The sequence below is a fragment of the Balaenoptera borealis genome (genome assembly GCF_965194805.1).
Source record: "Balaenoptera borealis genome assembly, chromosome: 2".
NCBI classification, from domain to species: Eukaryota; Metazoa; Chordata; class Mammalia; order Artiodactyla; family Balaenopteridae; genus Balaenoptera; species Balaenoptera borealis.
Genome location: NC_138867.1, coordinates 125,267,390 through 125,292,502, shown reverse-complemented (window position 1 = coordinate 125,292,502; position 25,113 = coordinate 125,267,390). Strand labels below are relative to the sequence as shown.

At 40.7% G+C, this 25,113-nt stretch overlaps 1 protein-coding gene across 4 annotated transcripts in view; it reads left to right on the top strand.

The window, feature by feature from the left end:
• The window catches only part of PPP2R2B (protein phosphatase 2 regulatory subunit Bbeta), a 686,949-nt gene that overhangs the window by 197,852 nt on the left and 463,984 nt on the right, over positions 1-25,113 (top strand). For 2 of the 4 annotated variants that reach the window (XM_082382725.1, XM_082382729.1), the window contains exon 3: positions 22,539-22,616. In XM_082382725.1, the coding sequence (XP_082238851.1) occupies positions 22,567-22,616 (50 nt within the window). In that variant the 5' untranslated portion in view covers positions 22,539-22,566. Of the gene's footprint in view, positions 1-18,048; positions 22,419-22,538; positions 22,617-25,113 lie in introns of those variants that run through there. The other 2 variants (XM_082382726.1, XM_082382723.1) reach the window with 2 other exon arrangements.

Sequence of the window (25,113 nt, the reverse complement as noted above, 5' to 3'; positions counted from 1 at the left end):
CACACTTAGCCTAGGTACCCAGCTAACAGAACTGGCTATATAGTAGTGTACTGTAATAAGTTTATAATACTTTCCACACAAATAATACATAAAAAACAAACACACAAAATAAGGAAAGCATTTTTAATCTTACAGTACAGTACCTTGAAAAGTACAATAGTACAGTACAACAGCTGGCATACAGGCATGTTGGCATCTTTGAAAGTTCGCAACTTGAAGTTCTTATGTAGGGGACTTACTGTATTTTTGGAATGCCTACTATGTTTATGGTGCCAAACCTCAGGGAGCATATTGGGGAGATAAGTCTCACAATGCAGAAAGAATTCGAGAATATGATGATGACTGTTTCAGAGAAGGGAGACATCAATGTGACCCATAGGCTTTTGAAAGTAGGTGGAACGTGAGCTGAAATGTGAATTTATGTGTACGTCATTTTTTCATGAAATGTGTCAGCAGAACATACCGGGACCTTTTATTCAAGGCAACGTTGGCACACATCTGTTCAAATAAATTAATGTTCCAATTCTCAAGCTACTCATTTGGCAGGAAAAACAATTTCATTCCCCATTATAAATAGAAGGAATAAAAGAACACAAGAGAAAGGGAGGATGGTAAAGACATTTTTTAAATTTATTAAAATACTATAGTTGTAGTAATAGGATGGTTGTCATAGTGGTAGTAGAAGTACTGTTAGTTGGAGGAGGAGGAGTAATGGTAATAGTAACAGTTGTACTAGTAATGGTAGTAGTAATATGGTGATAGTGGTGGTAGTAATAATAGTATTCATTCTTTAGCTGACACTATCTATCCGGTTGTTTTGCCACATGATATATATGCGTTTCCTTACGTAATCCTCACAACAGGCCTAGGATGTGGCTATCATCATTATCTCCATTCTATATGTAGGGCCAAGATTTAAAGAGGTGAGGGGCCGGAGTCAAGGTCACAGAGCCCAGATTTAAATCCACACCTAGCTAATCTCAGAACTTGTGTATTTAACCACTAATTATTCGGTTCCATTTCTAATCCCAAAGAGTGAATATCCAGGATGTGTATAGATACCGATAAAAGTGCGTAGAATATTTCAGACCTCAACTTCAAACCAGCTGAGATGGCTTCCAAAAGCCACGTCTGAAGCAGTTACTGGACCAGTCACCAGTCAGTGTCCTAGGGACACAAGCAGTAGATCCTGCGGATGGGAACATGCTAGTGACAAGCAGGGTCGTCTCCCTTGGGGATGGATTTTTTCAGTCTTAATTCCTTCATCTTAATATATGCATTTAATACTTTATGAGAATTGTTTATGTAAAAGAAGTTTGGGTACAAATGCCAAAGAAACAGTCCATCCCTTTTTTTTCTTTTTTTCTGTAAATGTGAATGCTTGCTAGAGTGCAGTTTATATGTTTTACTTGGTAAATACACATTGAACAGAGAGTGGGGTTTTGAAAACATCTCTTAACAAACGATGTTTATAAGATGTAATCAAATTCCGTCTGTTACCGAACCCAGGTCTGGCTGCTCGCCGCTCAAAAGCCAATAAAGAGGCCAGATTGGTGGAAAGGAAAGTTTGTTTTACTTTGGATGCCGGCAACTGGCGGGGAGGGTGGACGCCTGTCGAAAGGCCGACTTCCCCCACCCCCGACAGTCAGGGGGCAAGAGCTTTTATAGACAGAGGGAGGGGGTTACATGCAGAAACAGTACAGTCAGCTCTGAGAGTCATCTTGAAATTGGTCATCGGTGGTCTGTCCAGCGTCATCTCGATTGTTTTAAGTACAGTTAATCTTCAGTTCCAGGGTCGGTTTGTTTCCATTTCTTTGAGGCCAATTCTCGGAATTGTGGCAGCTTATGTCATGGCTACAGCCTGGTCATCATGTAGTTAACTTCTTCCACCTGGTGAGGGTTTCAGCATCTATAAGACAGCTCACAGGATGTGGCTCAGAATATTATCTACAGCCCTTGAGAAGAAACTAAAGGGCCTTGACTATGCTTAATGACTAAACTATTATTATCTGGTCTCCTTTGACTGTTTTCCTCTGTTTCTGCATTTTCTCACTTCTTTGATTAGACTTATTCTTTGGCTAATTTTTTTTCACAGACAAAATGCAGGCTGAGGACATGGGGGTGGATGGGGGAAACACCATAGGGTCCTGCTCTGTTTCACATCTTTTGGACTTTCTTTTAGATCTCCTGCTTATTCAGCTCTTCCAACTTCACAGTGATTTTGAGGTTCTGAATCCAGTTCTAGCATGTGACAAGGAAAATCTGAGAGAGTTTATTAAATTGGATTTGTAATTGCCCAGCTATCTCAGTGGTTGTCTCTTGAAATCAGTCTTAATACTGTCAGTAATGAGACCTGGCTCTGGGAATCTGTTTCACTCTATTATTTCTCTGGAGTGGGCATGGTGGGGTTTTCATGTTGGCTGACACACCCTCCTTACCCGCTGTATATCTGCACCACCTCCATGATGTGGAAAACTTAGCCAATGAGACACCCTATTTCTAAGCCAAGGTGTTAGAGGAATACAATAGGAGAGAACATTTCCGAATATGAAAACAATCTGAGCGGAGGGCGAGGTGGGAAGGTGCATGGCTGTATGGCTTCCCAATTTATTGTCTTTGTACGACCTTGAACAACATACCCAGCTTCTCTAAGCCTCAGTTTCCACTTCTTCAGAATGGGGATAATGGTACCTATTTCTTAGGGTTGCTATGAGGACTAAATGAAATCATGCTTAGCACACAGTAGGTAATTAGTGAAAATTAGTTGCTGTCATCATCATTATTTTTTTAATTGCAAGAACATGGAGATGTGAATTTTTCAGCTCATCACTTAAGACAAAGATGCTGCCTTTTGCTTCTGCTAAGGCACCTGAAGGCCAGAGCCAACTGATGACTCAGTCTCTGTACCCAGCAGCAAAAATTGGGAGGGCAGAGAAGGCAGAGTGACTGAGGAATGAGAGCTAGAACTACGGGGGCAGGTACCAACAATTGTGTGAGTAATGATAACGAACTCGGGCAATGAAAACAATCACCAGGAAAATGGCCCTGTTTTCTGTAGCCTGCCAATTGATGTGTCCTTGTCAGTGTTTCCTGTGACAGTCTTAAATTTCTAGAAGGCATCATCATTTTTTTTTTTTATTGAAAGCAAACCAAGTATAAATAATGAATGAATGAATAAATAGTCCTTCGGGTACAGTGCCCAGCAAATAAGTGCTCAGCCGGTATCTTCTAATTTTTTTTAAAGACTATTGCTGATGAAATAGAATAGAGAAGGAGAACATCTTAAACTAATCAGGAAGATAGTATAGACTGAATTATGGTCCCTTACCTGCCCCCCACCACCCAATGTCATATGTTGAAGCCTTAACCCCCAGTGTGATGTATTTGGAGATGGGGGCCTTTGGGAGGAAATTAAGTTTAGAGAAGGTCATAAAGGTGATGCCCTTGTGATGGCATTAGTGCCCTTTTAAGAAGAGATACCAGAGAGCTTGCACACTCTCCCCACCATGTGAGGACACAGTGAGAAGGCAGCCGTCTACCAGCCAGGAAAGGGCTCTCACCAGCATCCAACCATGACGGCATCTTGATCTTGGACTTCTAGCCTCCAGAACTCTGAAGTATACATTTCTACTGCTTAAGTTGCTCAGTCCGTGGTATTTTGGTATGGCAGCCCAAGCCGACTAACATAGGAGGGTTCTCTGCAGTCACTGATAACATAAGTGTTCCCTCACGTGGGAGGGAGGAGAGAAGTCCTGGCGAATGAGGTGATGCATGAGCTGGAGCAGTGGCAGCCAACCTGGCTCTGTGGCAGCCAATGCCAAGGATGGGGGCAAAGACTCTGGATTGTACACAAGTTACCCAGTTGTTTCCGGTGTGTGGCCAGGTATGAGAGTCACTGGTCTAGGTAGAAAGAGCCGTCAGGCTTTGGAGGGAAACTGACCCAGAGTACAGACTCTGCCAGCCTTGCGGCCTCAGACTGTTCATCCACTTTTCTATGAGACCTGGTTTCTTCATCTTGTAGCAAAGGGATAAAAGTAATGCTAATACTTATTGGGGGCTGCCACCTTCTGAGTACTGTGTAAATGTTCACCATACGTTATCTTTATTTTTCACAGCAAATTTTATTTTTAAAGTGAGGAAAATTAGGGGGGGAGAGAGAAAGAGAGACTAAATGCCTTATTGAAAATCCCACATCTGGTAAATGCAGAGTTAGACACAAGAGCTGCAGTTTCTATGAGAGATTGTTATGTTAATTATCAAGGGCTTCAAGAGATTCATAGCTGACATATAGTATTTGTCCACTAAATTATAGTGGCTATTTTTATCTCTGTTGAATCAGTATCAATTATCTTTGTCACTGTTAATTTAGGACAGACCTGGGATTCAAGTCTGGGTTTCAAGCTGTCGTGTGGGGGCTCTCATCAAGACCAGAGTATGTTGCAGGAAAACAGGTGCTTCTGCTTTTTCCCAGATTGAAGTGAACTCTTGCAGAAGATAATAGAGCAGTCCATTAGGCCTTCTGGTTTAGGAATCAGAAGACTATCAGCTACTAGTTGTGTGATCTGGTCAAGTCTCTTAACCTCTCTGTGTCTGTTTCCTCATCCACAAAGTAGGCTTACATGATGGTTAATTTTATGTGTCAACTTGACTGGGCTAAGGGGAGTGCCCAATGGGCTGGTGAACATTATTTCTTAGCGTGTCTGTCAGGGTGGTCCTAGAAGAGAGTAGCATTTGAACCAGTGGACTGAGTAAGGAAGATCACCCTTTCCAATGTGGTAGGCATCATCTAGTCTGCTAAGGGCCTGTGTAGAAAGAAAAGGCAGAGGAAGGCCCAAGTTGCTTTCTCTGCTTGAACTGAGACATCCATCTTCTCCTACCCTCAGACATCAACACCCTTGGTCCTTGGGTTTTCAGATTCATACTGATACTTACCCACTTGGACCCTTGATTCTCAGACCTTCTGAGTGAATTACAGCACCAGCTTTCCTGGGTTTCCCCCTTGCAAACAGCAAATTGTGAGACTTCTTGGCTTCCATAACCCTGTGAGCCACTCCCTATAATAAATCTCCTCTTATCTATATCTCTATATAGCCTATCGATTCTATTTCTCTGGAGAACCCTGACAGCTTGATAATGATTCCCCTTTTGGAGGATGGGTGTAGGAATTAAATAAGACAATTAAATAAGACAATTCCTGTAAAGCATCCAGAATGGTGCCTGATATATTAAGTACTCAATATGTGGTAGTTATTATTAATATTTTTTATTACTGTTCAGGAAAGGTCGTTGACCTCTTTGGCCGACCCCATTACACAGACGAGAAAATTTTAGACTCAGTGCCGTCCAAGTTTGCCTTTGATTTCTGTTCTAGAAGAGCAGAAAATCTGAAGCACACGTTGCATGACCTTGGGTTATACATTATGTCCCCCTGAACTCGGGCAGGTTGGCATCCAGGAAAGGGCAAAGTAGGCTCCCCGCTCTCCTGCCCAGACAGCTATTTCCACCTTAAAAATCCAACTGGGCCTTGTAGCCTCCCCAGCGCCCTACACTCCCTGTTGTGTTGGGATTGAACCAGATTCTCACTGTATTTGTGCGTAATGGACTCCAAACGCTACGTGATAGTCTCCTGTATGTAGCTGTATGGGTATTTAGAGGTATAGAGGTACCTCTCAGTGAACAGAAATGTGCAGCAGAGATTTTGAAATTGAAGAAGTCTGTGGATTGAAGCAGAAAAATGAGAGCTCAAAACCCCCAGAACATGAGGCCCTCAGCTGCCATCATCTGGAGTTCGAGGCTTTCTAGTTTTAGCTTTTATAACCAGAAACATGTCTATTTGTTAACAATTAATTAATAATATTCATTTATTATAACATAATAAATCACCATTTGTTGGGAATTTACTACGTGGCAGGCACAAGGCTCTATTTTTTTTTAAATTGAAGTGTAGTTGGTTTACAATGTTTCAGGTGTACAGCAAAGTGATTCAGTTGTTTTATATATATATATAATATATTTTTTATATCTATAATGTGTATTACATATTTTATATTTATTCTTTTTCAGATTCTTTTGAATTATAGGTCATTACAAGATATTGAGTACAGTTCCCTGTGCTATACAGTAGGTCCTTGTTGTTTATTTTATATATAGTAGTGCATATATGTTAATCCCAAATTCCCCATTAATCCCTCCCTCCCTCTGCCCTTTCCCCTTTGGTAACCATAAGTTTGTTTTCTATGTCTGTGAGTCTATTTCTGTTTGTAAATAAGTTCATTTGTATCATTTTTTTAGATTCCACGTACAAGTGATCTCATATCATATTTGTCTTTCTCTGTCTTACTTCCCATAGTATGATAACCTCTATATACGTTACCCTTTGATGTCCTCATCACTCTATGAGTGAGCGCTCTCATTATCTCCACGGGGGAGACCAGAAAACTGAGACTCAGAAACTAAGTAATTTATACTAAGTCACATGCACCACAAGAGTACGGCAGAGCCAGGTATTGAACCTAGGCTGTTTGGCTCAATACCTGTAAAACATTAATTAATTAGGGTTTTCTCAGAAAATTTTCAAATACATGACTGTAAAAGTATACTTTATTTTAAAGTGTTCTTTCTTATCATATCCAGAGACCCTTTTTTCCCCACTCCTACAACACCTCTTGTGTTTATCATGAAAGTCAATGAACTAATTGGAGTCAGCTAACAAAAATTTGCTGTATAGACCAGATTTGCCCAAACACATCTCTTCCTGCTGCAGAAGGCTACCAGTAGTGCCAATATCTAAGAAGGTATTGTTTCTCTGCGTGGGCAAACTAATGGGAGCGCTGAGCAATTACCTGGAAAATGCAATCGATGCCAGCAGACAATAAGAATAATTTAAACCAATAAACTCTTTCCCCTCAACTGCAAGGCTGAGTGTACGGTTTTCTTTGCTTGTCTTTTTGTTTTGTTTTCCATTGGCTGAGCTTTCCAAATAATTGTTCCATCTGTCCACTTCACTTTGTCTGAGTAATCACAGCCCGAGGGGAGTTAGAAGTCAAACGTCAGACATGCAGAGAAAACTAATGCGTGGGAGGCTGTGGGAAGAGAAATCATTGTCTGTTCTCCTTCCCTGCAGCTGGGCCAGGGATCCAGAAGTAAATTATAAGCACCAGTTGCCCCAGGGAGGAAGCAACAGTTTGGGAAGGGGGCCGGGGTGCGATTTGGAAGACCCCATTGTCAGGAGTGTCAGCTACCAGGATTGAACTCTCTTAGTGATGGGGTTAAGGAGAGAGCATAGTCAAGCCAGAAGTGAAAAGTGTGGAGACAGGAAATAACAACCAGAACCCTGTAACAGCTATTTACTGTGCCATTTACTCTGAGCTAGGCCCTTGGCTGGACACTCTATAAATAGCGTAAAATATACTTTATTATTTTGATCCTTCCAGCAGCTCTATTTCACAAATAAAGAAACTGAGGCCCAGAGAGGTCGAGTAACCTACCCAATACCACACAGCTAGTAAATAGCAGAGTCAGGATTTGAACTGAATTTTAATCCAAAACCCTTGCTCTTAGCCACTGGTCCTGGCTACTCTAAACCAGGGGTGCTGAACAGAGGTGGAACTAGAGTTCTGGAGAGGGCAAAAATAAGCCCAGATTATAAAAGCATGGCTACTCTTTATTCTGCATCAAGATACTTTACATGCACTAGAAATAATATGCTTAGATAGTCTGTAATAACCCATATGGGAAAAGAATCTGAAAAAGAATGAATACATGTATATGTATAACTGAATCACTATGCTGTACACCTGAAACTAATACAACATTGTAAATCAACTATACTCTAATAAAATTTTAAAAAATAAATAAAAAAGAAAGAAAACGCTTAGAAGTAAAAACATATTAGATTTTCAATTTACAAAGGCACAGAGAGGTTATGTAACTCACTGAGGCTACAAAGCCAGTAAATAGGTTAGTGGAAGATTCGAACCAGGGTCTCTCAACGCAGTCAAAGACTATACTCTTCAGTATATCTGGCAGCCTCCTTTCTTACAATCAACTTCCAGGTAAAGCAAATGAGCTCTTTCCTTCATAAACTGAAAATGCTATTTCTAAAAACGTTGAGCAACAAATTTAAGTATGTTTGTAGAAATGCTATATGAAAGAAGTTTAAACAGATTTCTAAAACCTAAGACTTCTCCCATCATCTAACCTGCTAATGCGCATTGTAAATATCCAAGACAGGAAAATGATAAGCAGAATGTCCCTAACTTATTTGACTATAGAAACATTTTTTTTCTCAGATAAAGTTTGACAATGGTTGGCCAACGTGTCTACCACAGATATGGCTTTACTCCTATGTCTTTGCCTCTGTATAGCAGGATGGAGGCTTTTTAAAACACCAGCACTCACGCTCTTTGCCACCTAATACCTGAATCTTTTGTTGACCGAGATGCCAATTGCAGAAATGGTAAGATCTCTCCAAATTTCTGTCTTAAATGCTCTTATGGGACCCATCCCTGGCCAGGTGCAGTGAGTCACATAGAAATCATTCTACTCTGATAAAATATTAATAGAAAATAACGACTTCATTTCTTGACCCATGTTATTGAAGGGTTCATGAAAAGAAAAGTCAATGCAGAGAAATGCCTGTTAGTGGTGGAATTTTTTTTTTTTTTTTTTTTAATGGCTGTGTTGGGTCTTCGTTTCTGTGCGAGGGCTTTCCCCAGCTGTGGCAAGCGGGGGCCACTCTTCATCGCGGTGCGCGGGCCCCTCACCATCGCGGCCTCTCTTGTTGCGGAGCACAGGCTCCAGACGCGCAGGCTCAGTAATTGTGGCTCACGGGCCCAGTTGCTTCGCGGCATGTGGGATCTTCCCAGACCAGGGCTCGAACCCGTGTCCCCTGCATTGGCAGGCAGACTCTCAACCACTGCACCACCAGGGAAGCCCCTTAGTGGTGGAATTTTAAGCACGAAGATCAGCTTGTGACTTCAGGAGTGTGTCACAGGGTCTTCCTGGTGCTCAAGTGTAGGCTACAACATGCTCTGACTGAAGGTGAAACTAACATGAGGTGAGAGTTTCAGAGTGTGATGTTGGAGGTACAAACTGTGTGAGTAGGATGTTCTGGTGGGTTGGGTGAGACCACAGAGGAATCCTAGAATAAATTTTCCAGTTAACATGGATGGGAAACTTAAAATTAGGCAGCCATAGAGCCATTTAAGATCAAGAAAATAAATCTACAATATTTATTGTGTAAATGCATATATTTTAAAAAATTTTTATTGAAATATAGTTGATTTACAATGTTACATTAGTTTTAGCAAAGTGATTCAGTTATATATTCTTTTTTAGATTCTTTTCTGTTATAGGTTATTATAAGATATTTAATATAGTTCCTTGTGCTATACAGTAGGTCCCTGTTGGTTGACTATTTTATATATAGTAGTGTGTATCAGTTAATCCTAAACTCATAATTTATCCCTCCACACCCCCCCCCCTTTCCCCTTTGGTCACCATAAGTTTGTTTTCTATGTCTGTGAGTCTATTTCTGTTTCGTGAATAAGTTCATTTGTATCATTTTTTTTTAAAGATTCCACATATAAGGGATAAATATATTTTTCTTTGAATTCTCCTAAATTTTGTAATAATAAAATAACATCAGCATTTGATACCCTTGAATTAAAGCGAAGGTATGAACTGAACCAAAGGGAAAGAGAAGATGCTGACTCCAGTGGCCTCTATGCGGGTCATTCCACTGGTGCAGTTCGGTTCTCTGACCTGGTCCAGGCAGGCTGAGGAAGCAGAGATGCCATTGCCCCAGTTCCTACCACAGGGAATCCTTGGGAGGAATCACTCCTTCACATTTGTATTCATTCACCCGTTCACTAGTTACCAAGTGCTAACTACAAGTCAGGTGCTGTGCTGGGTGCTAGGTATACAGTGGAGAGAGTTAGACGTAGTCACTGCTCTCAGGGGACTACACTCCAGGGGAGAAGATGGATGTCAATCCAATTTACACATCCTATTAAATAAGATAGCTTTGGCACGGAGTAAGGAGTCATAGCGAAGGAAGGTGATGGTACCTAATGTCTACTTAATATCTAATGGGCATCTGAGCATAACATACACAACACCTCCCAGCCTGCTCCTTCCCGTCTCAGTTCATGGCGATTCCATCTTCCCAGTCACTTAGGCCACGTGCATGTTGGCATCACCCTTCATAACTGTCTTTCTTGCATAGCCAGAATCCAACACTCCTGACTACCTACACTGCTCCCACTCTGGTCTATTTCTTACTTGGTTATTGCATCAGCCTCCTAACCTGATTCTTCTTTTTTTTATTTGTTTTTACTCTTGTTTCTTTCTGTATAGCAGTCAGGTTCTCCAGTGACTTCTCATGTCATTTAGAGTATAAGGTAAAAGTCCTTGCGGTGTCCTAAGTGTTAAGCCCTACATGATCTGCCCGTCAACGTATCCTCTCTGTCCCTGTTACCTTCGGCTCCCCTCCCTCCCCTTCTGTGGCCACACTAGTTTCCTTAGGGTTCCCTGAACACAGAGCACTTACTAACTCTAGGGATTTTGCAAAGGCTGTTCCCTCTCCCTGGAATGACCTCCCCTAGCTGCCTGGCTCACTTATGTATTTTGGTCTATGTTCAAATGCTACTTTGTCAGAGGGGATTTATCTGACCTTCTTATATAAACTAGTGTCCCCTGTAGCTTTATATGCCCCTTAACCAGCTTCTTTGTGCTTCATAGAACGTATCACTACTTAATAAATCATATGTCTATTTATTTCATTGTTTGTCTATCTTCCCATCTCCTAGAATATGTTTCATGAGAAGAGCAGCCTTATTTTCCATATCCCCACAAACTTGGACATAGTTGGCCTTCAAGAAATATTTGTTGAGCAATTTATTAGATGTAATAAGAAACAGCATCCCACCAGCCCTAAAGCTTGGGGAAGTGGCCCAATTCCAATGACATTCAGCTCACTTCATCTCTCCCGCCATCGTAATTGTCCTTCCTATTGCTTATTAATCACACATCTTTTTTTTACACACAACTACAAGAGGCTGAGTAGCTTATGCCCCACAGAGCTGCAGTTCCCTCGGCAACTCCTCTCCCTAATGATGATGGTCCAGAGTCTAGTTCAATGGGGTTAGTTCAGCAGGTGAGCCACATGTGTCTAGTCATTTGGGGGCTCTCCCTGCACCTGATTGTTTCAGGAGAAACTCAGTACAACATCTTGGGCTCCAGCCAAAGAGGTCTTCCCATGTGGGAGAATTGTGTGACCTAAAAGAAGCATGAGAGGGAGAAAATTCAGATCATCAAAAGCAAACCACAGCATTTCCTCTTTCATGCGACTCTTGACTGTCACCTATTGTACTTGGCATGTGTGTAGAATTTTAAGAAACGTCTGAATTTACTAACTGACCATTACTAATGGATGCTCCATTTACCAAAGGTACCTTGAGGTTCCTGTTAACCAGGAAGCTTCCCTCATACACGTCGGATAGAATTTAGGTCGCAGAAGTTCCATCTGCCTTTTACAACAGAGGCACCTGATGGAGATGTGATGAGCAGGGAGGCCTGACTTTTGATTCAGCTTTGCCACTCTTAGCCATATGATCTTGGACAAGCCCCTTGACCTCTCTGTGCTTGAATTTCTTTGCTTATAATCACTTAACCTATGGGGCTGTTGGGAGGACTCTTTGAGTCCTGCTTCTCTTGGTGCCCAGCATACAACAAAACCTCAACGGATAGTAAGCTCGAGGGCTTGAGAACACATCTAATTTGTTAAGGGGAATTCAGCATCTTGTTCATGCGTTTCCGTATGCATGTTCCTACTAGGTGTTATGTCTGTGGATATATACATCGGCCACAATTTGTACCTTCAGTTTACAAGAAGCCAGTGTTGGGCGTGATTACTTACTGTGCTCTGGGTGGCTGTCAGGGGCTGCTCTACGATCCTGGAACACATTTTAAATGACCATCCCTTGCAGTATTTTTCATGCTTGCAGATTCTGAGTTTTTGTGTTCTGTTTCCATTTGCTGTCAGAGCATTTTTTAGCTTCTAACTTTGTGGATTCTAATTGCTTCTACTTTTTTCCATAGCAAGGAAAGCATGTGGACAAAGGGCGTGAAGGACAAGGATAACAAATCCGGCTGTACCTGCTTAGCTGGCTGGATTTCCTTCCTTCTTATTTTGATGTGACATTGTTTGATTTCCCTGTTTGCAAACGTGCTGGTTGCTTCCCATCTTGCTAACCTCTTGATCATTTTCTTCCTTCAGCAAGAAAGAAAACAACCACCACCAAAACTTAATTTGCCATACAGTTTAATTGAATTTACAGCAGCTGTCACGAAGTAAGACAAAAACCTCACAAATATGAATACAGAGACTCGTAGGATTAGGTAACCTCTGAAGTTTTAAAATATTCTTCAAGGCATTTATTTGCAAATTGGACTCCATTTGCACATTTCATAAGCACAATACAAATGTATTATTTATCAGGTGGTCTAGGCATGCCTGTTCAAATGAATGTTTGCAAATTCAACCTTCATTTAAAAATCCTCATTGTAAATCCATTCCCCCAACTTGCAGGACAAATGGTCTTTTCAACCCTGCCTTTCCTGTTTTATTCAAAATACTCCAGTTTTCACACTGAGTGACCTTTCTCAGGATTATAGGCCTGTGGATTTGAAGATAATGGCTTCCAATATATAAAATTACAAAATAATTTACAATGTCAAAATTGCCCATTCCCACTGAGTTGCATCTTATCTGTCCTTTCTATCACAACAATACCCATCCCAAAGATGATCTCGCAAGCCTAAAGGCAGAAGTGTAACCTCACACTTAGGCAACTTCAGCTGGGAATGACTCAGGAGTTTGGTGTTTCATGCCTTGTAACTTGTCTAACCTTCATGGACAGGCCTGAGAAGAAACCGAATTTGAGTTGGTGCTGGTTCCTGGTGGTCTCAGACCCCATGGGCCAGAGAAAACCATACCTCTCAGTGCCAAGGCAATTGATGAGTGAATAATCCATATAGGAGAAAACAAAACTAAATAAGCAGGGCATTGTTTGGCTTTTTGCCACTTGTGCTTTATAATTCACCATCCATTTTAAGTGCAGCAAGTAGGAGAGCTATTTTTTAATATGATTGCTGTCTTTGGTGAAAAGTAATTACAGGCAGAAAATGCTGAAAATAGAGGACTATTTGCTAAAGCATCTATCAGGGCTTCTTTTTTGCCAGTTTTTTTTTTTTTTTTTTTTTCAGGATGCTAGAAGACACTTTTGTCCTTGTAAAACCACACAGTGTTCTCTGTATTATAGGGAGTGAGACACTGGTTTAATGACAAAGAGCTGGCCCTATATCCTGGCTCCCTTCTGCTTGCCCGTCATATCATGTATCCGAGCACTAGTTTTTATCCTGTGGCAAAAGCTTCCACCATGGGATTAAAGAGCTTCTTCTCCTTCTAGTCTAATTCAATTAAATGCTCACTTCCTGACCTTTTAATAGGTGCCAAGAGATGTTTTAGGTTCTAAAGGTGAAAGGATAAATAAGACATAGGTCTTGCCCTTAAAGAATTCAGAGTCTATAAACAGACATGTAAATAAAGAATTATAATGTAGTGCTATTTGTGCTTTGATACTTGACATTTTGGCTAAAGGTTGAATGTAGTCAGCCAGAAGATGAGTAAAATGTATTGTTCTAAACTGACGTACCTCTTAAAATCTAAAAATGACTGTTTTTTTTTGTGGAAGAAATACAAATGACTGTGTAATTATGCAGAGATAACATCCTCTTTCTCCATTTGTGTATGGGGCATTGGATTCAGCTGTAACTGAATAAAGAGTGGCTTCGACAAATTAAGCTGGATTTTTTTTCTGCCCTGAAAAGCCAGAGGCAGGCCATTGTTGTGTTGGTTCGGTGGCTTAAATATATCAGGGTCAAGGTCTCTGTGGTCCTTTTTCTTTGGAATACCAGAAGGCTACAATAGATCCTGTCATCACATACTATTGCAGAAAGGACAAAGGGGAGCAGTGGTAAATGGGGGAAAGGTGGCATCTGTATCATGAGACAAAAAATGCTTCCAGCTACACCTAGGAGAGGCAGATATGAGTCACATGGCTCTCCCTAGCTGCAAGGGAGTCTATGATTCCAAGCGTGCTTGTTTGTTTGTTTTTCAAACAGGACAATGTGTAGCAGTGAACAAAATCAAGAATCTGTTAGTAAGATATAAGGAAGGGATGGATATTGCATGGGCAACCAGGAGTTTCTGACACATCATTTACCATAAGTACGAAGTAAAGAGATAATATGAAAGAGAGAATAACTATTTGAGGAGACAGAGTCTGCTGCAGGAGCTGGGGTTTGATATGGAAACAATAATCTTGTTAGAAGCCAGAACTATACCATAAAATTGTTTTGATTTTGTATGTCATTTCAAAGTTAGTTTTATGTGAGTAAAGATCCTGGTCACCTGAATGATGTGATATGATGAGAAAAAAATATTCATTGTGTCTAGAAATGGTCTTCTATAGTGACTTAAATTTCTACTCTCAGGAATCCTGTAAGAACTTGTTAAAGAATCTCTTATAATGCTATTAGTTATAAATGATAAAATAGTAACTCATGGCTTAGAACAATGGGTTTCTCTGGTTAACACTGCCTTTTGCAGAAAACATAGTCTGAGGGAGCGGTATGGAGGATAAACACATTTCAGGCCACAGGGATGATGAGATGCCATGGTGGGAATCCAGGAACTTCTTAAGGCAAATGAATGTTTTCATTGGATGGAAACATAAGCAGGCAAAAAATTCTGATAGTGCCTGAGGGCAAAGGGATGGAGAATGTACACATAGCCTAATGGATTTCTTTTCCTTCTTTCTTCTTCCTTCCCTTTCCTTCTTCCCTCCTTCCTTCCTTCCTCCCTTCCCTCCCTCCCTCCCTCCCTCCTTCCTTCCTTCCTTCCTTCCTCCCTCCCTCCCTCCCTCCCTTCCTCCCTCCCTCCCTCTCTCTCTCCTTCCAGGCCAGATGGCTTACTGATGAATTCTTCCACAAATTTAAGGAAGAGATAGTACCAATTACACACAAACTCTTCCAGAAAATTGAAGAGGGGTGAATAATTCCCAACTTATTCTGTGAGGTCAGCAGTCCCTGATACTAATTTCTCTCATGAATATAAATGCAAAAATTATAAACAAAATTTTAGCAATTAAAATCTAACAGTATACAGAAAGATAATACACCATGACCAAATGCAAGATTACTTTAACATTAAAAATTTAATTAGCGTAATTGACTGGATAAATAAAATATTAAAAGAAAAAATGTGATCACCTCAATAGATGCAGAAAAAAATATTTCACAAAATTTAACAAGTATTCCTGATAAAAACTCTCAGCAAACTAGAAATAGAATGGAACTTCCTTAACCTGGTAAACAGATAAACCCATCTATGAAAAATCACCAATTAACATACTTAACGGTGAAAAGCTGAAAGACTTCCCCTTTAAGTTTAGGAACAAGACAAGCACATCTAATTGCACTGCTTTTGTTAAAATTTTTACAGGAGGTTTTAGCCAATGGAACAAGGCAAGAAAAATAAGACATCCAGATAGCAACAAAGAACCAGAAAAGATACTTACTTAGGAAAGTGCACATTTAAAACACAGTATACTGCTATATTCCCAGTAGAATGGCTAACAATAAAACATCTGCCTATACAGTGGGCTGGTGAGGATGTGGAAGAACTGGACCTCTCAGATGTGTTGGTGATAACAATCATTTTAGAAAAAAATCACTTTAGATTGGCATTTCTTACAATTTTAAAAATACACTTAACGATAACACTCAACTATTCCATTCCTAGGTATTTACCCAAGAGAAATAAAAGCATATGCAAATACTTGTACATGAATGTTTCTAGCAGCTTTATTTATAATGACAAAAAATTGGAAACAACCCAAACTCAGGTAATGGACCAACAAATTATAGCATATCCATATAAGGGAATGCTAGTCAGCAATAAAAAGGAATGAACTATTAACACACACAAAGATGTAGATTAATCTCAAAATAATTAGGCTGAGTGAAGGAAGTCAGAAAAAAATAGTACATATCATAGGGTAGCATTTATATAAAATTATAGAAAATACAAAGGAATGAATAGTAACAGTGAGCCGATCAGAGGTACCTGAGATGGGGGTTGAGGGAGATGTGGGAAGCAAGAGCTGGAAAGAATGATTACAATGATGCAGAAGAAATATTCTGGGGTTGTTGGCTGTGTTTATTGTATTGATTGGAGTGATGTTTGAAAGTGATGGTATATAACATGTCAAAACTTATCAAATTGTGTATTCTAAATATGTCCAATTGATTAATAGTCAAGTATACCTCCAAAAGATTTTTTAAAAGAGAGTGTAGAAAGGACTACAATAACCATCTATTAAGGCCTTATGATAAATATTAGAAAACGATTACAAAATAATAATCGTGTATAGGGAGAAGTTGAGCAAAACATGCTTTGATCTATGCTACTTTTTAATCCTATTCCCAAATGACATGTTAGGGTACACTGGGGAAGAATAACTGTCCTCTCATTTTCTCAATATCTAACACACAGATATTTACATCCGTCTTCTTAAGGATGTTAGGCACCTCCATTTCCTTTGATTAGTAAAATGGAGTGAGATTTCCGGTCAGGCACATTGCAGCATTATTACTTCTTTGAGAGTATAAAAACACTTTTCCTTTGTTCAGCAAGTAAATTCTTAGGATGTAGGATCAAAAGAACAATAAAAAATGAGTGGCTCCACTGTCTCACCAATAGCCCAAGATTTCTTCCCCTCTTCCCTTCCTCACTCATCCAATCACCTTGAGTCCCTCTGGATTCTGCTTTCTTAATAATCAGTCAATATAGCCTCTCTCTTCCACCCCCTTGCCCTTTCTCCCATCAGATGGACTGTTTTGACAGTCAGTTTAGCCAATTAACAATTTGCTTGATTGTCAATTGAAATCATGCAGTGAATTAAACCCAGCGATATCAATCCAATGATGGTTTCAGTGTGATATCACTAATGGTTTATTCAATCTGATGCAAAGGAAAATTTGATTTAAAAACCTGACGTATTTACCTTCACTGTTCCTGTTTCCATGTTCCTGGTCTTTATGAGCTCACTGGCAATTTGGGGATATAGAAGTGACCTATCTTTACTAAACACAGCAGCAGTTGCTGAAATGGAGCCATATATAAGGTGTTGAGGTATCAAGTAAAAAATGAAAGCCTCTCTTCTATTAGTTTAAGTTTGGAGTCCCCTTATTTTTTTGTTGAAGTGTAGATGATTTACAATGTTGGGTTAATTTCTGCTGTACAGCAAAGTGACTCAGTTATATACATATACACATTCTTTTTTTACTTTATTTTATTTAAAAATATATTTTTAAACACATTTTAAAAAATTTTATTTTATTTATTTATTTTTGACTGTGTTGGGTCTTCGTTGCTGCATGCGGGCTTTCTCCAATTGCGGCGAGCCGGGGCTACTCTTCGTTGTGGTGCGTGGGCTTCCGATCGCGGTGGCCTCTCTTGTGGAGCACGGGCTCCAGGCTCATGGGCTTCAGTAGTTGTGGCACGTGGGCTCAGCAGTTGTGGCGCACGGGCTTAGTTGCTCCACGGCATGTGGGATCGTCCCAGACCAGGGCTCGAACCCGTGTCCCCTGCATTGGCAGGCGGATTCTTAACCACTGCACCACCAGGGAAGTCCCTCTTTCTTTATTTTTAACTGTCTCTGAAGCAGCGGAGTCTCTCCTCTTTGAGATCAGGCATCCTAGTTAGAAAGATTTTTACACCAAGTTGTGGCTGGTGTGTTAGCGAGATATCCATTCACACTGCGAGCTTTTCTTAAGTCATCATGGTCTCCTCATGACAACACACTCAGAGAGAATTGCGCAACTGTAGGCTCTTTCTACATAGTTGACCACACATCTACAGCCTGTCTCAGAGCCAATTTCAAAATAGATTCTTCTCAGGGAAAATTTCTCTGGGCAAGAATCGTCTCCCTCTCTTGTCTCTGTCTCTGTCTCTCTCTCTGCAGAAAGAAGCAGGCTGCTCATGCCAAGCCCGTGAAAACAACTCTTTACAGTGGCCTCCCAATCAATAAGGAGCTTTATTTGCTGCATGTCACACCCTCTGTTCATTGTATTCCCCAGCCGAGTTGGCACAGAAGAGGCAGCACAAATGCTGGCCTCGACTCTGAAGGGCCCTGCTGGGGCAGTGCAAGAAAAAGAGCCAGTGCTGGGCGTCGGAGCTGTGGGATCTGGCTCCAACTCTGCTGTTAACTCACTGTGTGGCTGTGCCCCCTCTGGACCCCAGTCCTCTGCTTTTAAATGAGGCGATTAGACCAAATGGCTCCAAGTGCTGATCAAATTCAGAAATCGGTTATTACATGATCCTAGAAAGAAGACAGGTGTGTGCCATCAGTGGGCTGACTGCCTGGCCTTCCAGTACGTGGGACTCAGGACCTTCCTGAGCCATAGTTGTGAGGAGAGGGGAATGAGCATCTTCTGGGATGTTTAGCTGTTGGATCTAGTAGAGAATGTTGCTTATTGACAATGTTACCATAGCAACTGGCGTGTCATTTGGTACCAAGGTTTAGGGTAATGGTCAAGGTATGCAATTTAAGAGAAATGCATTTTCCTTTCTCACCTTTGTCAGCTTCATTCTCCCAGTCATCCTCTTTAGCAATTAAATACACTTCCCTAAAGAACATTCATTAAATCCAGACAGGTATATTACCAACCCATGACCATGAGAGGTAGCCTGGTGGTAAAAGAAAATCTGGTATCAGAAATAAAATTGTCATCGTAGAGTCATAGGTCTGCAACAAAAGTAACTTTACTGTGTTGTGAGTTGTCTCCCCTCTTGGGGCCTTGCTTCCTAATCTGTCAAATGGAAAGAATTGGACTAGGTATTATCGAAGGTGTCATTCAGCTCAAATATTCTTGCCAGAGGTTTGCAAATTGGTGATACAGATATCATACATATTCAGTGTGCAGATGTGGTGTGTTTGCCCTATGTTGGATCAGCCACACACACGGTGTTCAAATTTGAATTGATTGACATTTAAAAATTTTAGGTTTTCATGTAATGATCCAGATTTCTGGCTTCTTCTGAAAAACAAACAAAAACCCGGCCAATCTAATAACACTGGACTGAAATCCTCCATGGCAGCTTTTAGCTGGGGCAGAGTAGCTGTTGCCCTCTTTATACATGGCCTGGGTCCTCCAGGCCCCACCATCCCCACCATTTCTGAGGTGATCACTGACTCAGGTCATGTATCAACTCTACTGAGTATCTTACAGCTAGCCAGCCTTTCTCATCCTAACTGATCAAGGCATTTGTGTTTTCAGCTGCTGTCTAGCTCTTCTAGGATAGAGATGGTATGATCCAAACTCTCTTTACATCACTAATGCCATCATTTGGCAATGATCTTGGTGGAAGACGGAAACTGGGTCCAAAGACTGCCCAGGATGAGAAAACTGTCAATAACATTGGCTACCTTGACCTCTCATACTAATCAACTGAACTCACGGGCCTAGGCAACCATATCTATGGGTGATGGTTGGAAATGTCACTGACATTGAATTGGTCACATGATCCCTTGCTCTGTGACTCTCAACAAAACAGTAATTCTCTATGACTTGGTCTTTTCAAGTGTGAAACAAGTTGATTTACAATAAGCAATCTTCCCTCTAAAGCTAAAATTTCCTGAAGCAATATGAATACCTATACAAAGACCCATATTTTTTAAAAATTTTATTGAATTATAGTTGATTTATAATGTGTTAATTTCTGCTGTACAGCAGATTCAGTTATATATGTATACTCTTTTTCGTATTCTTTTCCATTATGGTTTATCACAGGGTATTGAATACAGTTCCCTGTGCTATACAGTAGGACCTTGTTGTTTATCCATCCTATATATAATAGTTTGTATCTGCTAATCCCAAGCTCCCAGTCCTTCCCTCCCCGAATCCCCCTGGCAACCACAAGTCTGTTCTCTATGTCTGTGAGTCTGTTTCTGTTTCGTAGATAAGCTCATTTGTGTCATATTTTAGATTCTATATATAAGTGATATCATATGGTATTTGTCTTTCTCTTTCTGACTTACTTTGCTTAGTATGATAATCTCTAGGTCCATCCATGTTGCTGAAAATGAAAAGGCCCATATTTAAATCTGCCTCGTGTGTGTGTGTGTGTGTGTGTGTGTGTGTGTGTGTGTGTGTGTTTCAGAGTTGTATATGTCTGCTTATTTTTAGGCACATGTTTTGTGACAATAGGTACAGAGTCTACACCTAGAATCAAAACTAGTGACATAGGAAATGCGCTACGACAAAAATCAGGAAGTACTTCATCTGTAGCTGGTATTCCCTAAGAGACAGATGCAGTCCCAGATTCAACAGCAGAATTGGCAGTTTAGAGAGGGCCAGTGATGACTCACAAGGAAGAGTAAGAACTTATCAAAGAATGCCTAATGCTGAAATCCAAGGCCAGAGCTAGAAGTACAAGAAAGGGTCAGCAATAGGACTGTGCGTGTGGCCTTTCTATGCACTAATAAATGCTGCCAAATGCCTTTCTTCTTCCCTCCCAGATGCTAATTTTATTGGGAACGTGTAACCCTGTATAGTCTTAGAGGAGACACAAGTACTTTAATAATTGACATCTGAAACTGTATTCCAGCTCAGCCTTCCAAACAAGACTCTAGTTCAAGCTGTGCAACCTCTCTGGGCCTACGGGCTCTAACTATTAGATGGGCAGGCTGACCTTGGCACACTGGGAATATTGGGATTTCATGGGCAGGCTGACTTTGGCAGAGTGGGAATATGGAACTCAGACAGACTGGGTGGAAATCCCAGCTCTGCCATGTCCTAGGTATCACCTCAGATGAGTTATGAAAACTTCCTAGCTCTCAGTTTCTTCACCTGTAAAATGGGGTTCTCATGGTATCCTCCTCACAGATTTGTGTGAGAATGCGATAATTCATTTAAAGTATTTAGCGCAGTGCCTACTTCATAGCAACTAGCTGAAATGCGCTCAGCTAACGTTCTTCTCCTTTTTTATTTTTTTAACTATTGAACATTTTAGACCCCTTGCCAATAATAATATTCTTTATTAAGTTGTTTATGCTGAGTGCCTTCAAAATCTACAACTCTGAGCGATGGGTACTATAATTATTATTGCCACTTTTAAAAAGGGAAAACACAGACTCATTATGTTTGGGAACTTGCGTCAGGTCAGAGCAAAACTAAATACAAACCCCATCTGACTGCAAAGTGTAGGCTCCGAATGATGACCCTGTGCTGCTTCCATCCAACGCACCATCAGCAACAGTGAGAAAAGCAGATGGGGAACAATTCTGGTCTCAAGCGGCTTGAGTGAATGCGTGTTTCCATGTAGGAGTTCAGGAAAAATCTGTCGTGGACGGTGAGGGTGGCTGCTTAGTTCTGTGTGTGTTTTCAAAAGGTCAGTTTGGTTTTGATATTTGATTTTTTTTCCTGCTAATATAATCATTCTTAAATCGATAATCTTTCCCAAAATTTGACGATGCAATGTTCCCCTTAATTGTAAAATCTAGTAGAATTGAAGGGAACATCCATATGTTGTTGAGAAGTAAACTGTCACCGCTGCTATCCAAAAATGTTCTGAAAAGTGCCATTTTGACTTGAATATATGTATATTAATAAATGTGTATATAATATATATATATATTAGTATATGCATTAGTATTGGATGCGTATATGTTTGGAAACTGGAAGTCATAGTAAGCCAGAAAATGTAACCCTACCAAAGGTCCAATTCAAATTTGAAGCAGAAATCTCCATGGAACAAAACAGGCCCCGTTTGTCAGAACTGACTCCCCAGCCCTGCGTTAGCCAGCACACCCACTCCCCATCGCCAATGTTTTTTTGCTTTCCTCTACTCTCCAGTCAGCTCCGACTCTGGCAAGCAGTCAAGAAGGGAACAAGAGAGATGGAAGTTCTCTGAGTATCTGACCCCTTACTGGCCGTTCAGCCATGCAAGCTGTGCAACCAGTTTAAAAAAAAAAAAATAAGTTGCCTTTCTTTTCCTCTCTCCCCTCTGACAAACTGCCTCTTTCTCCCTCCACCATCACAGAGGGAAAACAATGGCGAGCCTTAGTGTTCCCATGAAAAGGGGCAGTCACACCCTGCAGGCCTGCTGTCACTGCTCCAGGATGCTGCCAGGGGCCGAGAAGGGACAACTCCGATTGCTCCAGCTCAGACTGGTCCTGGCATGGTCGGATGGAGGAGACAGAGCAGGGGTTTGCAGCAGGACGCCATACTTGCAGACCGGGCATCCTCCCAGGACCCACTAGGGTCTCCTCTCCCCAAGATGATACCTGGTGTGCAAGTCTCCTTTTAGAAGTGCATAGATTACACTCCGTGTTTCTTTCCTTATTGGCCTTTTAAGGACAACTGGGAGCCCTTACCTAACCCAAAGTGTCTCCCTGTGTGCCTTGCAGGAATTGGGGCGTTTACCCAGGACACACTATGGTGCTTCAGCCAAGTGAAAGGCACTATGGAGACTGGAACCACGGAAGGTAGGAGAAAGCTCCTGCTCCCCTTTTTCTTGCCTCCTTGGGGTTTGTGCTGGTTCCAGATTTGAAATGTTCATCTTTGTGTCCATGAATGTAAGTCCCCACACATCCCAGAATAGCGTTCTGAGCTAGTAATGGATTTAATCATCTTTTTCTACCTTTTTTTTTTTTTTCTGTTGAAGCTTATTTCATTCCCACCAATGAGGCAGCACTGAAATGAACTTTCAGTGAAATAGGTTGGCAGTGAGAGGGGCTAAACTACGCAAGTCTTGTTCCAGGATGGTCTGTTAGCTCTGTAGAATTCTGAAAGCAAACATTTCAAGATGGTCAGACGTTCACCTTGTCCTTCCATTCTGTGTTGAAGATGACTTGCTACTATATATGAAACACATGGGGAAAATGAAGAATTCAAGTCTGACTTGAATATAAACTGTGGGTACATTGAGTCCCAATATCAGCGTATAATTTCCTTTCTGACTCTCAAGAGAGTTTCCTATTCCGGGTCCTTTACCTGGGAAATGCATTCCTTTTCCTCCTCCTGAAGAAAGTGCGTTTAATTCTCTTCATTTTCCTCCCTTATAAGCCTGAGCTTGGAGACCTTCAAGACTCTCACAAAGGATGTCTGCATTTCAAAATAGCTTAGTGATAGGCAACTGGAAGGAACTAGAATAGCACTTCTGGGTGTTTTAAATCAAGGTTCAGCTGTTGTGGCAGAATGTAGTAAGGGTTGCCTGAAACAGACTGTACTAAATTGGTGGTAGGTATAGATACCAGATGTGGTATAAGACAGGTCTAAAACTAATATTAATGAATGAGGATGTGAATAGTTGACAGAGTTGAACTTGAATATGGAAACTAACATGCATAAATGCATGTAAACTTTTGGGTCATTCTATAGCATTTTAATTATGAATAAAAAATTATTTAAGTAAAAATTATTTGATCTGCAATCTTGCTATAATTCATTTTTAGAAACTCAATATAATTAATGGTGGATATCTCAAAACCAAGTGATTTATGATTAAAGAGTGAGAAAAAGCACACTAACATAATGACTAAATCTATAGAGTTATAGTTTTGTATAACATCTTCTATTTTTCAGATACACAATCAAATGAAGCTTTACAAACAATTCTCATAAAGCCCCTATGAAGTAGACAGAGCAGGATTTACTAGACCCATTTATGTTCATCTAATCAAAAATATTTGTGAGTGTCTTCTATATGGCAGCACTGACCTAGGCATTAGAAAAAAAGGGAAGGGAAAAAAAATGACTTACTCCCTAACCTCATGAATCTTAAGAAAACTGAAGCTCAAGTTAATCAGTTGTTTTAAATCTTGGCTTTGATTCAAAATCACTTGCACTTTTTAAATAATAGTGACTTCCAGATTCTCCAAGAGGTACTGAGTTAGAGGTCTGAGGACCAGGGTGATGCAGTGTATTTTAATGAGCTCACCCAGATGATCCTGATGTTGTGGACTGGCTTTGGGGACCACCAGGCTAGATGACTTCTTCCAGGTTATCCATTATCCTCAGACTCTGGACTTAAATCTTGTCTTTGTGACTGGCTCCCCACCTACTATAAGGGTTCTGAGTGTCTACTCAAGCCATAGCTCTTATCAGTTGAGGACTTACTATGTAGTGATTACTCTAATAAGTGCTTAAAATAAATTAATAAGATAATGTAGGTACAGCATTTGCACAGTGCTTTACACTTTGTGAGTACTCAATATTTGTAAGCTGTTATTATAAATGCCATTATAATTAGATCTTCATTCTAATTTAACCTTCACCAAAATCTTGAGTGGTAGGTGTATTTTTTTTGTTTTTTTTAAATAAATTTATCTATTGGTTTATTTATTTTTGGGTGTGTTGGGTCTTCGTTTCTGTGCGAGGGCTTTCTCTAGTTGCGGCGAGCGGGGGCCACTCTTCATCGCGGTGTGCGGGCCTCTCACTGTCGCGGCCTCTCTTGTTGCGGAGCACAGGCTCCAGATGCGTAGGCTCAGTAGTTGTGGCGCACGGGCCCAGTTGCTCCGCGGCATGTGGGATCCTCCCAGACCTGGGCTCGAACCCGTGTCCCCTACATTGGCAGGCGGATTCTCAACCACTGCGCCACCAGGGAAGCCCCGTGGTAGGTGTTTTTATTCCCACTTAACTTATGAAGATATTGAAGCTAAACAAATAAATAAAGACTAAGTTCTTTGCCAAGAGCTCCATAGCTAATCAATGGGTGAGCTGGGTTTCAACCCAGTCTATAGGACCCCAAGCCCAGCTCTTTAAACATTGTTGGGAAGACAGAGATTCTCACTTAGTGGGTTGAAATAAGGCACAGGAATCTGTATTTTTCACACATGCTCTTATGATCATCATGGCAGGTGAACAGAGGATGGGTTTAAATGTTTGCTGCTCATGATAAATAAGTACTGCAGCCTGCTTGAACTAACCGTTAATTGAGGCATAGTCAGTTAGAATGACAATCACTCCCAACTTTTGTCTGAA